This window comes from Heptranchias perlo, chromosome 6 (genome assembly GCF_035084215.1).
Source record: "Heptranchias perlo isolate sHepPer1 chromosome 6, sHepPer1.hap1, whole genome shotgun sequence".
Classification (NCBI taxonomy): domain Eukaryota; kingdom Metazoa; phylum Chordata; class Chondrichthyes; order Hexanchiformes; family Hexanchidae; genus Heptranchias; species Heptranchias perlo.
In genome coordinates this window covers 112,322,295-112,338,580 of record NC_090330.1, presented here as the reverse complement: position 1 = coordinate 112,338,580, position 16,286 = coordinate 112,322,295, and the positions used below count along the sequence as shown (strand labels likewise).

The 16,286-nt window shown below is 46.7% G+C and overlaps 1 protein-coding gene across 12 annotated transcripts in view; it reads right to left on the bottom strand.

Annotated features, from left to right (window-relative positions):
* atp11a (ATPase phospholipid transporting 11A) overlaps positions 1-16,286 on the bottom strand; it is a 292,743-nt gene that overhangs the window by 20,605 nt on the left and 255,852 nt on the right. For 3 of the 12 annotated variants that reach the window (XM_067986673.1, XM_067986676.1, XM_067986674.1), the window contains one exon: positions 13,061-13,171. The exons of 6 other annotated variants lie outside the window; for them this stretch is intronic. In XM_067986673.1, the coding sequence (XP_067842774.1) occupies positions 13,094-13,171 (78 nt within the window). In that variant the 3' untranslated portion in view covers positions 13,061-13,093. Of the gene's footprint in view, positions 1-322; positions 432-13,060; positions 13,172-16,286 lie in introns of those variants that run through there. 3 more of the 12 variants (XM_067986671.1, XM_067986672.1, XM_067986675.1) reach the window with 2 other exon arrangements.

Below are 16,286 nucleotides of genomic sequence, written 5' to 3'. Positions count from 1 at the left end.
CATCCTGCATCAATTGGCTGTTAAGGGGCATGTTCAAGCTCTGGCGTTTACAAGGCTCCACAGATATCCCAATTTTAGTCCGGGGCCTGGCTTATCTGGGTCAAGCCTAATTTCTGGGCCTTCCTGTGCACTCCTGCCAAATTTGTGGTGGGAATTTTCCAGAAGGGCTGTGAATTTTTGACGCACTGGTCTTTTAATGGCTCAGAATATGGTTGGGTTCCTTGTTACACAAGGCAAAACACCAGAGAATACACAAGAAAATATGCAGAGCAAAGCAGGCAGAGTGGAAAATCATAAATAACTGAAAATGTGCGGCTGTTACCTAATGTTTTACATTACGCCTCAGCAGTTGATTGCAATCTCCAAAGAAGTGGTTGAATGTTGTTTTCAGAGCCTGTTATTACATTGTCAGCTTTATCTTTGAGCATCTCCTGCAATGATGAGGAGAAACTCCATTTAAAGCAAGAAGATGTTTATATTAAACAGGAGAAAACATTCTCCACAATGGGTTTCTCTTTATAACTTTATGGTTAAATGCTCATTTTTCTTTAATTAGCTGTTCAAAGTGAATAAGCGTTTGATTTATTAACGCGTATTGGAGCACTTGAACTCAGAGGTGGGATTTGGATTCCAATCCAGTGCAGTTAAATGAGCTAAACAACTCGACCTAAAAATTCCAGATGCTCCGTCCCACCACTTGAAATGCAGTGCAAAGCGACTTTCGCTACACTGCCCCAGCGATGACCCCAACCCAAATCTCGGGAACAGGGTCGTTTACATAAAAGGGGTGGTGTCTGCACCAGGGTGGGACCGGGACTTTGGAGCAGTATCCCGCCCCATATATAATGTGGGGCTGGGGGTAGGACGGGAGTGTACAGAATGTGAGGCTGGGATCTCGGAATGGAACCCTGCCATTCTGTTAGGGAGGCACGAGCTGGCCCTCCAAGGTTGTTGTGCTGTTCTCCTAACCCTAGTATGAGCTGAGGTAAAACGGGTGCAACAGACACAACAGTGTCGGGCCCACTTACAACTGTCGTTTGACAAGTTCACCCGTTTTATGCAGGTACAGTTATCATTGGTCATGTGCTGAGGAAAAACTAATGGATTTCTGGACACCCCGCCAGTCCCACCTCCAAACGTGACATCATGAAGAGGATGCGGGCGGAAGAAGCCCCCCCTCCCCTTTCCTCCCCCCTACCATATGCCCCGCCCCCACCCCCCTCTCTGTCTACCCTTTAAGGGAGCAAATGGGTGTCCTGGGCAGTAGGAAAGGGTACAGAGATTGCGTTTTAGCTGAGTTGGATACAACAGAAGTTATACTGACTGTATCATGCTCTCATCATCTCCAAAATAAACATCTCTGTGAACCGAGGAAGAGGAGTAAAGAGTGTCCCAGTGAAATGAGGGAAGGGTGAAGTGTGTCCTGGTGAGATGAGGGAGGGGTAAAGAGTGTCCCGGTGAACTGAGGGAGGGGTAAAAAGTGTCCCGGTGAACCGAGGGAGGGGTAAAGAGTGTCCCGGTGAAATGAGGGAGGGGTGAAGAGTGTCCCGGTGAAATGAGGGAGGGGTGAAGAGTGTCTGGTGAACTGAGGGAAGGGTGAAGTGTGTCCTGGTGAAATGAGAAAGGTAAAAAGTGTCCCGGTGAAATGAGGGGGGTAAAGAGTGTCCCAGTGAACTGAGGAAGGGGTGAAGAGTATCCCGGTGAAATGAGGGAGGGGTGAAGAGTATCCCGGTGAAATGAGGGAGGGATGAAGAGTATCCCGGTGAAATGAGGGAGGGATGAAGAGTATCCCGGTGAAATGAGGGAGGGGTGAAGAGTGTTCCTGTGAACTGAGGAAGGGGTGAAGAGTGTCCCAGTGAAATGAGGGAGGGGTGAAGAGTGTCCCGGTGAAATGAAGGGGTAAAGATTATCCAAGTGAACCGAGGGGATAATGAGTGTCCTGGTGCACTGAGAAGGGGTAAAGAGTGTTCCAGTGAAAAGAGGCAGTGTACAGATTGTCCCAGGGACTGGAGGGAAGGTTAAGAGTGTCCCGGTGAATTGATGGGGGGTAAAGAGTGTCCCAGTAAACTGAGTGGGGTAAAGAGTGTTCAAGTGAACTGAGTGGGGGTAAAGAGTGTCCCAGTAAACTGAAGCAGGGTGGGGGCGGGGGGTAAAGAGTGTCCTGGTGAACCGAGGGGGGTAAAGAGTGTCCCAGTGAACTGAGGGAGGTCTAAAGAGTGTCCCGGTGAACTGAGGGGGGTAAAGAGCGCCCCGGTGAACTGAGGGGGGTAAAGAGCGTCCCGGTGAACTGAGGGGGGTAAAGAACGCCCCGGTGAACTTTTAAAAATTCATTCATGGGATGTGGGCGTCGCTGGTGAGGCCGGCATTTATTGCCCATCCCTAATTGCCCTTGAGAAGGTGGTGGTGAGCTGCCTTCTCGAACCGCTGCAGTCCGTGTGGTGACGATTCTCCCACAGTGGTGTTAGGAAGGGAGTTCTAGGATTTTGACCCAGCGACGATGAAGGAACGTCGATATATTTCCAAGTTGGGATGGTGTGTGACTTGGAGGGGAACGTGCAGGTGGTGTTGTTCCCATGTGCCTGCTGCCCTTGTCCTTCTAGGTGGTAGAGGTCGCGGGTTTGGGAGGTGCTGTCGAAGAAGCCTTGGCGAGTTGCTGCAGTGCATCCTGTGGATGGTACACACTGCAGCCACAGTGTGCTGGTGGTGAAGGGAGTGAATGTTTAGGGTGGTGGATGGGGTGCCGGTGAACTGAGGGGGTTAAAGAGTGCCCCAGGGAACTGAGGGAGGTGTAAAGAGTGTCTCGATGAACTGAGGGAGTAAAGAGTGTCCTGGTGAACTGACGGCATAAAGAGCGTCCCGGTGAACCGTGGAGGGTAAAGTGTCCCGGTGAACTGAGGGAGGTGTAAAGAGTGTCCCGGTGAACCAAGGTGGGTAAAGAGTGTCCCGGTGAACCAAGGTGGGTAAAGAGCGTCCCGGTGAACCAAGGTGGGTAAAGAGTGTCCTGGTGAATTGAGGTACGTGTAAAGAGTGTCCCGGTGAACCGAGGGGGGTAAAGAGTGTCCTGGTGAATTGAGGTACGTGTAAAGAGTGTCCCGGTGAACCGAGGGGGGTAAAGAGTGTCCTGGTGAACCGAGGGGGGTAAAGAGCGTCCCGGTGAACCGTGGAGGGTAAAGTGTCCTGGTGAACTGAGGTAGGTGTAAAGAGTGTCCCGGTGAACCGAGGGGGGTAAAGAGTGTCCTGGTGAACTGAGGTACGTGTAAAGAGTGTCCCGGTGAACCGAGGGGGGTAAAGAGTGTCCTGGTGAACTGAGGGAGGTGTAAAGAGTGTCCCGGTGAACTGAGGGAGTAAAGAGTGTCCTGATGAACCGAGGGGGGTAAAGAGTGTCCTGGTGAACCGAGGGGGGTAAAGAACGTCCCGGTGAACTGAGGGAGTAAAGAGTGTCCTGATGAACCGAGGGGGGTAAAGAGTGTCCTGGTGAACTGAGGGAGGTGTAAAGAGTGTCCCGGTGAACTGAGGGAGTAAAGAGTGTCCTGATGAACCGAGGGGGGTAAAGAGTGTCCTGGTGAACCGAGGGGGGTAAAGAACGTCCCGGTGAACTGAGGGAGGTGTAAAGAGTGTCCTGGTGACTGGAGGGGTGGGGGGGTGGGGGGCCTGGTAAGGAGTGTGCCGGTGAACTGAGGGGGTAAAGACTGTCTATATTAATGACTTAGAATCATAGAATCATAGAAAGGTTACAGCACAGAAGGAGACCATTTGGCCCATCGAGATAATGCCCGCTCTATGCAGGAGCAATCAGCCAGTCCCACGCCCTGCCCTTTCCCCGTAGCCCTGCAATTTTTTCCTTTCAAGTACTTATCCAGTTCCCTTTTGAAGGCCATGATTGAATCTGCCTCCACCACCCCCTCAGGCAGTGCATTCCAGACGCTAACCACTCGGATGCAGGGACTGAGTGTAATGTATCCAAGTTTGCTGACGATATAAAACTAGGTGGGAAAGTAAGCTGTGATGAGGGCTCAAAGGGCCTGCAAAGGTATATGGACAGGTTAAGTGAGCGGGCAAGAAGGTGGCAGATGAAGTATAATGTGGGGAAATGAGAGGTTATTCACTTTGGTAGGAAGAATAGAAAATCAGAATATTTTTTAAATGGTGAGAAACTATTAAATATTGGTGTCGAGAGAGACTTGGATGTCCTGGTACAAGTAACACAATAAGTTAGCATGCAAGTACAGCACGCAATTAGGAAAGCAAGGGGGTTGGAGTACAAGAGTAAGGAAGTCATACTACAATTGTACAGGGCTTTGGTGAGACCTCACCTGGAGTACTGTGTACAGTTTTGGTCTCCTTATCTAAGGAAGGATATACTTACCTTAGAGGTGGTGCAACAAAGGTTGACCAGATTAATTCTTGGGATGAGAGGGTTGTCCTATGAGGAGAGGTTGAGTCAGACTGGCCTATACTCTCTGGAGTTTAGAAGAATGAGAGGTGATCTCATTGAAACATGTAAGATTCTGAGGGGGCTTGACAGGGTAGATGTTGGGAGGTTGTTTCTCCTGGTTGGAGAGTCTAGAAAGAGGGGATATAGTCTCAAGATAAGGGGTCGGCTATTTAAGACTGAGATTAGGAGGAATTTCTTCACTCAGAGGGCTGTGAATCTTTGGAATTCTCCATCCCAGAGGGCTGTGGATGCTCAGTCATTGAGTATATTCAAGGCTGAGACAGATAGATTTTTGGACTCTAGGGGAATCAAGGGATATGGGGATCGGGCAGGAAAGTGGAGTGCAGCCATAATCTGATTGAATGTTAGAGCAGGCTCGAGCTGTCGTATGGCCTATTCCTGCTCCTATTTCTTATGCTCTTCTTATGTGTTCCGGTGCACCACTCGGCTCCTGACCTCATTACAGCCTTGGTCCAAACATGGACAAAGGAGCTGCATTCCTGAGGTGAGGTGAGTGTGACTGCCCTTGACATTAAGGCAACATTTGACCTAGTGTAGCATCAAGGAGCCCTAGTAAAATTGAAGTCAATGGGAATCTAGGGGAAAAAGGGGAATATGGTAGTGGTTGTTCGGGGCCAATCATCTTAGCCCCAGGGCATCGCTGTAAGAGTTCCTCAGGGCAGTGTCCTAGGCCCAACCGTAGAATCAAAGAATGGTTACAGCACGGAAGGAGGCCATTTGGCCCATCAAGTCCATGCCAGCTCTCTGCAAGAGCAATCTAGCTAGTCCCACTCCCCCGCTCTTTCCCCATAGCCCTGCAAATTTTTTCCCTTCAAGTACTAGACAGAGTGGATAGAGAGAAAAACTATTCCCATTGGTGGAAGGGTCAAGAACCAGAGGGCATAGATTTAAGCTGATTGGCAAAAGAACCAAAGGTGATACGAGGAAAAACTTTTTTACACAGTGAGTGGTTAGGATCTGGAATGCACTGCCCGAGGGAGTGGTGGAGGCAGATTCAATCATGGCCTTCAAAAGGGAACTGGATAAGTACTTGAAACAAAAAAATGTGCAGGGCTACGGGAATAGGGAGGGGCAGTGGGACTAGCTGGATTGCTCATGCATAGAGCCGGTGCGGACTCGATGGGCCGAATGGCCTCCTTCCTTGCTGTAACCTTCTATGATTCCATACTTACCCAATTCCCTTTTGAAAGCCACGATTGAAACAGCCTCCACCACCCCCTCAGGCAGTGCATTCCAGATCATAACCATTTGTTGTGTAAAAAAGTTTTTCCTACATAGCCTTCAGTTCTTTTGCCAATCACCTAAAATCTCTGTCCTCTGGTTCTTGACTATTCCGCCAATGGGAACAGTTTCTTTCTATCTACCCTGTCTAGACCCTTCATGATTTTGAATACCTCTATCAAATCTCCTCTCAACCTTCTCTGCTCTAAGGAGAACAACCCCAGCTTTTCCAGTCTATCAATTTAACTAAAGTCCTTCATCCCTGGAACCATTCTAGTAAATCTCTTCTGCACCCTCTCTAAGACCTTCACATCTTTCCTAAAGTGCTGTGCCCAGAATTGGACACAGAATTGTGGCCACACCAGTGTTTTATAAAGGTTCATCATAACTTCCTTGCTTTTGTACTCTATACCTCTATTTATAAAACCCACGATCCCGTATGCTTTTTTTAACCACTTTCTCAACCTATCCTGCCACCTTCAAACGACTTGTGCATGTATACCCCCAGAGCTCTCTGTTCCTGCACCCCTTTTAGAATTGTACCATTTAGTTTATATTGCCTCTCCTTGTTCTTTCTACCAAAATGTATCACTTTGCACTTCTCTGCGTTAAATTTCATCTGCCATGTGACCTCCCATTCCACCAGCCTGTCCTCTTGAAGTCCATCACTATTCTCTTCACTGTTTCCTCCCACACTTCCAAGTTTTGTGTCATCTAAATTTTGAAATTGTGCCCTGTACACCCAAGTCCAAGTCATTAATATGTATCAAGAAAAGCAGTGGTCCTAGTACTGACCCCTGGGGAACACCACTGTACACCTCCCTCCAGTCCGAAAAACAACCATTCACCACTACTCTGTTTCCTGTCACTTAGCCAATTTCGTATCCATGCTGCCACTGCCCCTTTTATTCCATGGGCTTCAACATTGATTATGTGGCACTTCAACAAACGTCTTTTGGAAGTCCATATACACTACATCGAACGCATTGCCCTCATCGATCCTCTCTGTTACTTCATCAAAAAACTCAATCAAATTAGTTAAACACGATTTCCCTTTAACAAATCCGTGCGGCTTTCCTTTATTAATCCACACTTGTCCAAATGACTGCTACTGCTGTCTCGGATTGTCGTTTCTAAAAGTTTTCCCACCACCAAGGTTAAACTGACTGGCCTGTAGTTACACCTTTTTTGAATAAGGGTGTAACATTTGCAATTCTCCAGTCCTCTGGCACCATCCCCGTATCTAAGGATGATTGGAAGATTATGGCCAGTACCAATTTCCACCCTTACTTCTCTCAGCAATCTAGGATACATTCCATCCGGACCATGTGACTTATCTACTTTAAGTACAGCCAGCCTTTCTAGTACCTCCTCTTTATCAATCTTCAGCTCCATCTTAAGGTAAGAAGTGGGGATCTTTGCTGATGATTTTACAGTGTTCAGCTCCATTCACAACCCCTCAGATAATGAAGCAGTCCGTGCCTGCATGCAGCAAGACCGGGACAACATCCAGGCTTGGGCTTATAAGCGGTAAGTAACATTCACGCCACACAAGTGCCAGGCAATGACCATCTCCAACAAGAGAGTGTTTAACCACCTCGCTTTGACATTCAACAGCATTACCATCGGTGAATCCCCCACCATTAACATCCTGGGGGTCACCATTGACCAGAAATTTAACTGGACCAGTCACATAAATACTGTGGCTACAAGAGCAGGTCAGAGGCTGGGTATTCTGCAGCGAGTGACTCACCTCCTGACTCCCCAAAGCCTTTCCACCATCTGCAAGGCACAAGTCAGGAGTGTGATGGAATACTCTCCACTTGCCTGGATGAGTGCAGCTCCAACAACACCTCAAGAAGCTCGATACCATCCAGGACAAAGCAGCCCGCTTGATTGGCACCCAATCCACCACCCTAAACATTCACTCCCTTCACGGGATACTAGCTCAATTGCTAAATTTAAATCTGAGATAGATAGCTTTTTGGCAACCAAAGGTATTAAGGGATATGGGCCTAAGGCAGGTATATGGAGTTAGATCACAGATCAGCCATGATCTTATCAAATGGCGGAGGAGGCACGAGGGGCTGAATGGCCTACTCCTGTTCCTATGTTCCACTGGCTGCAGTGTGTACCATCTACAGGATGCATTGCAGCAACTCGCCAAGCCTTCTTCGACAGCACCTCCCACGCCCGTGACCTCCATCACCTAGAAGGACAAAGGCAGCAGGCACATGGGAACAACACCATCTGCACGTTCCCCTCCAAGTCACGCACCATCCAACTTGGAAATATATCGCCGTTCCTTCATTGTCGCCAAGTCAAAATCTGGAACTCCGTACCTAACAGCACTGTGGGAGGACCTTCACCACACCGACTACAGCAGTTCAAGAAGGCGGCTCACCACCACCTTATCAAGGGCAATTAGGGATGAGCATTAAATGCTGGCCTTGCAGAGATGCCCACATCCCATGAACGAATAAAATAAAATACACAGAGAATATTCAGTGCAGACCCAAACTTTGTAACATTCCCTCCCCCAAGTTCACAGGGACACCTCCCCCCATTAGCAATGCAACTTTTCGCCCTCACATACTTCACAGACACATTCGTTTCTTCACCTGCCAGTTTCCCCCCCTGAGGAACTCCTGCAGCAATGTCCTGGGGCTGAGATGATTGGCCTCCAACAACCACTACCATCTTCCTTTGTGCTAGGTATGACTCCAGCCACTGGAGAGTTTTCCCCCTAATTTCTATTGACTTCAATTTTACTAGGGCTCCTTGGTGCCACACTTGGTCAAATGCTGCCTTGATGTCAAGGGCAATCACTCTCACCTCACCTGGTTACTCTGTAATGGATCTCACATTCCCTACAATCTGGAGCCCATCTTTACTGCCCAATATTTGGTAAAATAACAGTGAGACCTGCAGAGGATAACAACAAGATCTCCTGCTGTGAGATGGATACAATGACCTCACATGTCCCTTCATTCCATTCTAATATCTTTTTGGAAAGTAGTCTGAAAGCATTCTTGGCAGATGAGGCCAAGTGCAGACCAATAAAATGCTTTACACAAAATATATGAATGAACAGAACATAGTTTTCTAGTGAGATCCACTCAATTCCCTATTGCTTTTGTATCATAAAACATAACAAAATATACAACTTGACCCGGTTACGGGCTGAACTCACTTAACAAATCAGCATTTCTTGAACTAATTGGCACTAACCTTACTCTTACAGGCATGTCATATCCTGGAGCCTCACTGGCTGGAGAGAGTGTGAGGTCTCTCTGCCTCTCTCACTGTTCCAGACTCAAAATCTACTATAGACTGGCTTGTACAGATATAAAGACTGACTACTAACCCTTCCTTCAGCTCACTGTGTTGAAGATTGGTTCGTCAAGCTGCCAATCAAAGCTACCAGCTTGAATAAAAAACTGTCCCCTCCCTTGGTGTGGGAGCTATGGGAATTGCATTGTCTGTTGAGCTAAGCCTCCTGTTGAGTGTATTGACTGAAAACCATTCCAGCATAAAAGGTGAAAACAGTTCTAGGATATGCTGGATGATTTCCCATTGTCTCAAAACTTGTATGGTGGGCAAGAGTACATATTTTTGCTGGCTGATTCATCAAATTTGTCTTTAACAACATCCCCGAAAGCTTGCATGTCTGGGAGTTAACCTCTTGTGAGCTGAATCTAACGTCATAGCAACAGCATAATACAAATTAAAGCAAAATTCCTTCTCGGCCAAACAGGTAAAATCATACAACGTTAGAGGGGATTAAAAAGTGCTTCTCATAACTGAGATTATATGCACCTATGCAATGTGTGCCCATTTTTGGCTGCAATGAATGCCTTCATAGACTTGCTTCAATCACCTACACACAGAATTCCTTCCCTACTGCAAAGGCAGCAGAATCAGAAACAAGAGAGACAGTAGGAGAACCTAAAGCTAACATGCAGGCAGTGGCAGGAAACGTAAACATTGGAAGTAAGAGAGATTGTGAAATCAGAATGGGAGAGGTTATGAAGTCAGAGTGGGCGAGGTCTGGAAATCAGAGTGGGCGAGGTCTGGAAATCAGGAGTGTAAGAATGTTGGGGGTAGGAATGAAAAGGACATTTCTTGTTTGGTTGTATTAACCATCCTGCATTGCAAATCATTCAAATTGATCAAGTTTAAACCTAAAAACTGCTAAACTGCTGATGCACAAATCAAAAGTTAATCACATCCTGAGGTCATTGTCAGATAAGGATATGCTAATATTGGAGATTAGCTGGGACAGTGGAAAAACAGGAACTAGCAGGCAGGTCAGCCCCATTCCACATCGTATATGGAAAGCATCCCATGCTCTTCTGAGATGTGTTAATATCAGCGATTAGCTGGAACAATGGAGGACAGTAAGCGGTGGATAGACCGGCCCCGAGATCACGTTAACCGTCTGGGATGGGATTAAGGCATCTCATGTTCCTTTGAATAACAGGAAACAACAGGTTAAATTGATTAGCAGTTAAACAATTATCTGATGAATGGAGACAAAAATAGGGAGGTGTTAACCATGACAGTTTCGATGGCTCAGGGGTCGGGTGACTAAAAGGGATGTATATAAATGCAGAATAAACCAAAATCTAATTGTAGAGGTTAAAACGCTGCATTGGAAAGGGCCAGCTGGACCATGTGTCCTACCCAGAGGAGGAACAGGGTGATATCGTTATACTTCTCTGTAAATTAATACTTAAATACTGAAATGTATTAATACTCGCTTGTGTTTGAAATAAAGGACTGTTGCATCCAATTTGGTCTCACCTCATGATCTCTTACAGGAGGAGAGGTTTAAAAAATGAGATGTGTGAAAATCTGGAGTGGAAGAGATGCAAAAATGGGTGGAGGAAGAGGTTTGAGAATCAGAAGTATGAAAATCAGGAGCAGGGGGCATGTTAAAATTGGAAGCAGGACAGGTATGAAAATTGTAAGAGTATGAAAATCAGGAGTGGGAAAGGCATGATAATCAGGAGCCTACATGTATTAATAACTTCCCTCCTCCCAACTGTGCAATCACCTGGGAGAAGCAAAAATTTAGGGAAAAACTATGGGAAATTCTGGCATGGCGATCAAACTCCAGCAACTATAAGACTAATCATTGCTGAACCCACTGATGATCTACAACTCACTGTCAGAAACCTGTTCAGTTCCCTTTTGTGGGGCTGCTGTATGTACAATCTACAGGATGCACAAAGCTTACTTCAGCAGCATCTCCTTCCCCTTAACCTTCTATCATTGAGAAAGACTAGAGCAACAAGATCATGGGAACATAATTACCTCCAAGTTTCCCTCCAAGTCACTTCAATAACTACTGATTGACAGCAGTATATAAGTAAATAGCCTGGAATTCCCCACCTAATTCAATCGTGGGAGCATCATCACCACACAGACTGCAGCGATTCAAGGAGAAGGCCCACCTCAACCTTAGGGCACTAGGAATGGGGTGACTAGGCGTGTGGATGAGGGTAACGCAGTGGATGTGGTATACATGGATTTCAGTAAGGCCTTCGATAAAGTCCCCCACAGGAGACTGGTCAAGAAGGTACGAGCCCATGGAATCCAGGGTGCCTTGGCACTTTGGATACAAAACTGGCTTAGTGGCAGAAGGCAGAGGGTGATGGTCGAAGGTTGTTTTTGTGACTGGAAGCCTGTGGCCAGTGGGGTACCACAGGGATCGGTGCTGGGTCCCTTGCTGTTTGTGGTCTACATTAATGACTTGGATATGAATGTAAAAGGTATGATCAGTAAGTTCGCTGATGATACAAAGATTGGTAGGGTGGTAAATAGCGAGGAGGATAGCCTCAGTCTGCAGGACGATATAGATGGGTTGGTCAGATGGGCGGAACAGTGGCAAATGGAATTTAACTCGGAAAAGTGCGAGGTGATGCACTTTGGAGGGACTAACAAGGCAAGGGAATACACAATGAATGGGAGGACCCTAGGCAAGACAGAGGGTCAGAGGGATCTTGGTGTGCAAGTTCACAGATCCCTGAAGGCGGCGGAACAGGTAGATAAGGTGGTAAAGAAGGTATATGGGATACTTGCCTTTATTAGCCGAGGCATAGAATATAAGAGCAAGGAGGTTATGATGGAGCTGTATAAAACACTGGTTAGGCCACAGCTGGAGTACTGTGTGCAGTTCTGGTCGCCACACTACAGGAAGGATGTGATCGCTTTGGAGAGGGTGCAGAGGAGATTCACCAGGATGTTACCAGGGCTGGAGCGCTTCAGCTATGAAGAGAGACTGGGAAGATTGGGTTTGTTTTCCTTGGAGCAGAGGAGGCTGAGGGGGGACATGATTGAAGTGTACAAAATTATGAGGGGCACAGATAGGATGGATACTAAGGAGCTTTTTCCCTTCGTTGAGGGTTCTATAACAAGGGGACATAGATTCAAGGTAAAAGGCGGGAGGTTTAGAGGGGATTTGAGAAAGAACTTTTTCACCCAGAGGGTGGTTGGAGTCTGGAACTCACTGCCTGAAAGGGTTGTGGAGGCAGGAACCCTCACAACATTCAAGAAGCATTTGGATGAGCACTTGAAATGCCATAGCATACAAGGCTACGGACCAAATGCTGGAATATGGGATTAGAGTAGACAGGGCTGATGGCCGGCGCGGACACGATGGGCCGAAGGGCCTCTATCCGTGCTGTATGACTCTATGACTCTAAATGTGTTGCCAACATCCCGAGAACAAATGGTTTGAGATATGAGTCCAGGATTCCAGGGGAATTACATTACAGTCACTAACCCCACCCCTGAATTCACATTACAGTCACTGACCCCACCCCTGAATTCACATTACAGTCACTGACCCCACCCCTGAATTCACATTACAGTCACTGACCCCACCCCTGAATTCACATTACAGTCACTGACCCCACCACTGAATTTACATTTTTTTCATGAGTGTACAACTATTTTCTAGATGTTTTCTCCAACTGGGAGGCTGAGCTTAGATTTCACTCTCGTCACACCATTTATGGTCCTCCGTGCTCAGTAGTAGGAATTGCTTCCCAGAAACTTTCCGTCCCTCGGGTGGAAATTTCTCACAATGCAAAGGCTCAGCGGCTAATGCCACTGTTGTAGGAATGGCCGAACTCCACATCATGCACACATCCCAGAATGATCACTTTCCAGCCACAAAGCTCAAAAGCTCAAAGGTTACTAATTCGGTTTCATTGTGAACATCGGTACAATTGGAAGAAACAAATATCGATTGATTGTTACACAATTTAAAGCCTTGGCACTACCTGATTTATTTGAAGAGATAGTTTGTTATTCTTTTAAACATGCACTGACAGTAATTACCATGGTTACATTGAAAAGCCGGCTCTCACGCACCTTGAAGATAGAGAGAAGTCACCTTTTTTTTCTTTAGAAACTTAGACTACTGGAAGTCTGGGAAAGCATAAAGATGGTAGACTGTTCGGCAGAAAGGAACTTTCGCTTTGTCTGTGATTTTCCAGGTGAAAGGACAGGGGTATTCATTTACAAGCAACGGAGGATGAGTGATCAGGAGCAGCAGAAGGAAGGGCAGAAGGAGAGAGAAACACAAGGGATAAATCTGGTTAAAGGCAACATACAGAGAAAGCTGTGTACAACATATACAGAAACTTGTGTACAACACATGAAGAAAGCTACATACAACATCTACAGAAATTTGTGTACAACACATGAAGAAAGCTGTGTACAACATCTACGGAAACTGGTGTACAACACATGCAGAAAGTTGTGAGCAACATACATAGAAATCTTGAATAACATACACAGCAACCCATGTATGACAAATGCAGAAATCTGTGCACAAAACAATTTCCAGGATGAAAGTTCGGCAATTTTTACTTACTCTTTTTAAAAATGAATTCAGGTCGAATGCATGTTCAAAAAATAAAGCTTCATATAACAACACATATCACTGTTTGTGAGAAGGACGACACATGACCAAATGTGCATCATTCTATTTCTGGTAAGCACTGTGCGGCCAAACACATATTCAAAGGTTAGTCTGTACATAAATGTTGCTCTAGAAACAAGGAAAACGTGCCTGTACACGGTGAAATGTACCTGTACATGGTGAAACGTGCCTGTACGTGGCCTAAAGGTGCCTGTGCAAGGTGAAATGTGCGTGCACATGGCCAAAACATGCCCGTACACGGCTGAAATATGCCTGCACACGGCTGAAATGTGCATGTTTCACAGCCAAAATGTGCTTGTACACAGTAAAACGTGCCTGTACATGGCAAAAAGTGCACGTTCATGGGTGAAACTTGCCTATACACGGTGAAACGTGCTTATATGCGGCCTAAAAGTGCCTGTGCATGGTGAAACATGCATGTTTCAAAGCTGAAACGTGTCTGCACATGGTGAAACATGCCTACACAGGGTGAAACGTGTCTGTACAGGGCTGAAAGTGCCGATACATGGGGAAACATGCTGGTACATGGTGGAAAATGCCCAGTACAGGGCAGAAAGTACCCATACACGGCTGAAACATGCCTGTTGCATGGGTGAAATGTGCTGGTATGTACACGGCTGAAATGTGCCTTTACATGGCGGAAACGTGCCCATACATGGTAAAACATGCCTGTACATGACTGAAACGTGCCTGCACACGGCTGAAATGTGCATGTTCCATAGCTGAAACATGTCTGCACATGGTGAAACATGCCTACACAGGGTGAAACATGTACAGGGCTGAAAGTGCTGATACTTGGGGAAATGTGCCTGTACGCGGCGGAAAGTGCCCGTACATGGCGGAAAGTGCCGGTTGCACGGCTGAAATGTGCCTGTTGCAGAGAAGCTGAAACTGGTGATGCTCTGGTGTTCACAAAGTAAGGAATGTAACTATGTGAGGGCGGCCCAATGGAGCTGGACAATGAAGGAGAGGTACTAGAGATGATGGCTTGGTTGGTCATGTCCAATGCTGTGGACATATCTAAAAGGAGGGATAATGCACAACAGTCACAAAGGATGTTATTTGTGACTTTTTGGGGGCTGGAAAGAGGGAATCATTACCCCTGAGCCATATTTTGGTCAGTGCAGTGCAGTGTCATGGACAGCAAGGACCTTGTTTGCGAGTGAGTGACCATTCTAGAGAGATATACAAAGGGGAGCAATGATTGTAGATCTGGTAGTAGAGTCCATGGGGATCCCTGGGCAATGGGCTGAGTAACTGGAATGCGAAGGAAGGTGAAGAGATTAACCCCTGAGCAGCACATTGGATGAGATAGCCACTTAGAGAGATGGATGGGGGAGGCTGCTGCTCACAGAGAGGCAATGATGGCTGTCACAATGGGCCTGACGGAGAATGCCAAGCAAGGCACAAGGCAAAGCTGTGGCTCATTCATGAAGATTTAAGCCTGGGATGGCAGCAGGAGATAAAATAAGCTGAGGACTAATAGATGTTGGAGCAGGGATCAGCAGGCATTGGATATTGGAGAAGGCAGAGCCGAAAGATTATATGGTTGGATGAGAGACCAACAAGGGAGTAGGAGTGAAATCCAGGAAGCAGGAGCACTGAAGACTAGGGTTAGCTGAAGAACGTTGAAGAGTAATTCAGGAGACCAGTGAAAAAGAGGAAGTTGATCTGAGGAAGAGCTGTTAGTCAGCGTGAAGAGCCAGCTCAGCAAAGGATGATGAGGAAGATCAGAAGGGCAGTGTGGAGTGGGACAGAGTCCACGGCCACAAGAGCTGAGCAGGTAGTGGCATAGTAGAGGCAGTCCAGCGGCAAGTACAACCTACGGCTACATCACTGGACAAAAACTAGCAGTATATTGGAGCCAGTTTGTGAGGCACTTGAGGCTATGCAACAAGGTAAGGTCAGTGTGAACACTTTTTCTACTAATGTGGAGCAAGTGATCTTGGTTTTTTCAACTGGTAAAGTTAAGAATCAAAATATACCTAATAAAGGTGAGAGTTCAACCACATGGAGTTTAAATTCAACACTACAGTTGGGCCCACTTTTAAAGGGTATAACCAAGGAGCAAAATTACTTCAAATTCCCTTCTATTCAATTCTTTGACACAAGAACATCAGAAGTAATGGGGACAAAAACCAGCCATCCCACTTTGCCGCAGTAACTATGGCAGAGCAGGAATCAGATCCTGCTGGTGACCTGGGACCCTGATCCTGCTGAGAATTTCTGGAGTCAGGAAATCATCAGAATACAGGTGGGCATCGTGCCAGTATTGGTACATCTTGGGCACCCGCTGAGCGGGGAGCAAAATTAGGTACTTGCCAGTTGTTTGAGGACTAAGCCGGTAGTATCAGGCTTAAACAGATGTTTCAGTTTGAAATTGGCCCCTTTATACAGATATGTTCCTTCCAGGCCCTGATCCCAGTTTGGAACATCCTGTGGGCCTCACTTATGCTGCTCTACACAACTGAACATTAGGGTCTTGCTGGTGTTCAGTTGTGTAATTCATTCAGGGCAGAAGCAGTAGCAACAGATGTCATCCCACTGACCCTGCCTCCTTTTCTTTTTCTATTTGTTCATGGGATGTGGGCGAGGCTGGTGAGGCCAGCATTTATTGCCCATCCCTAATTGCCCTTGAGATGGTGGTGGTGA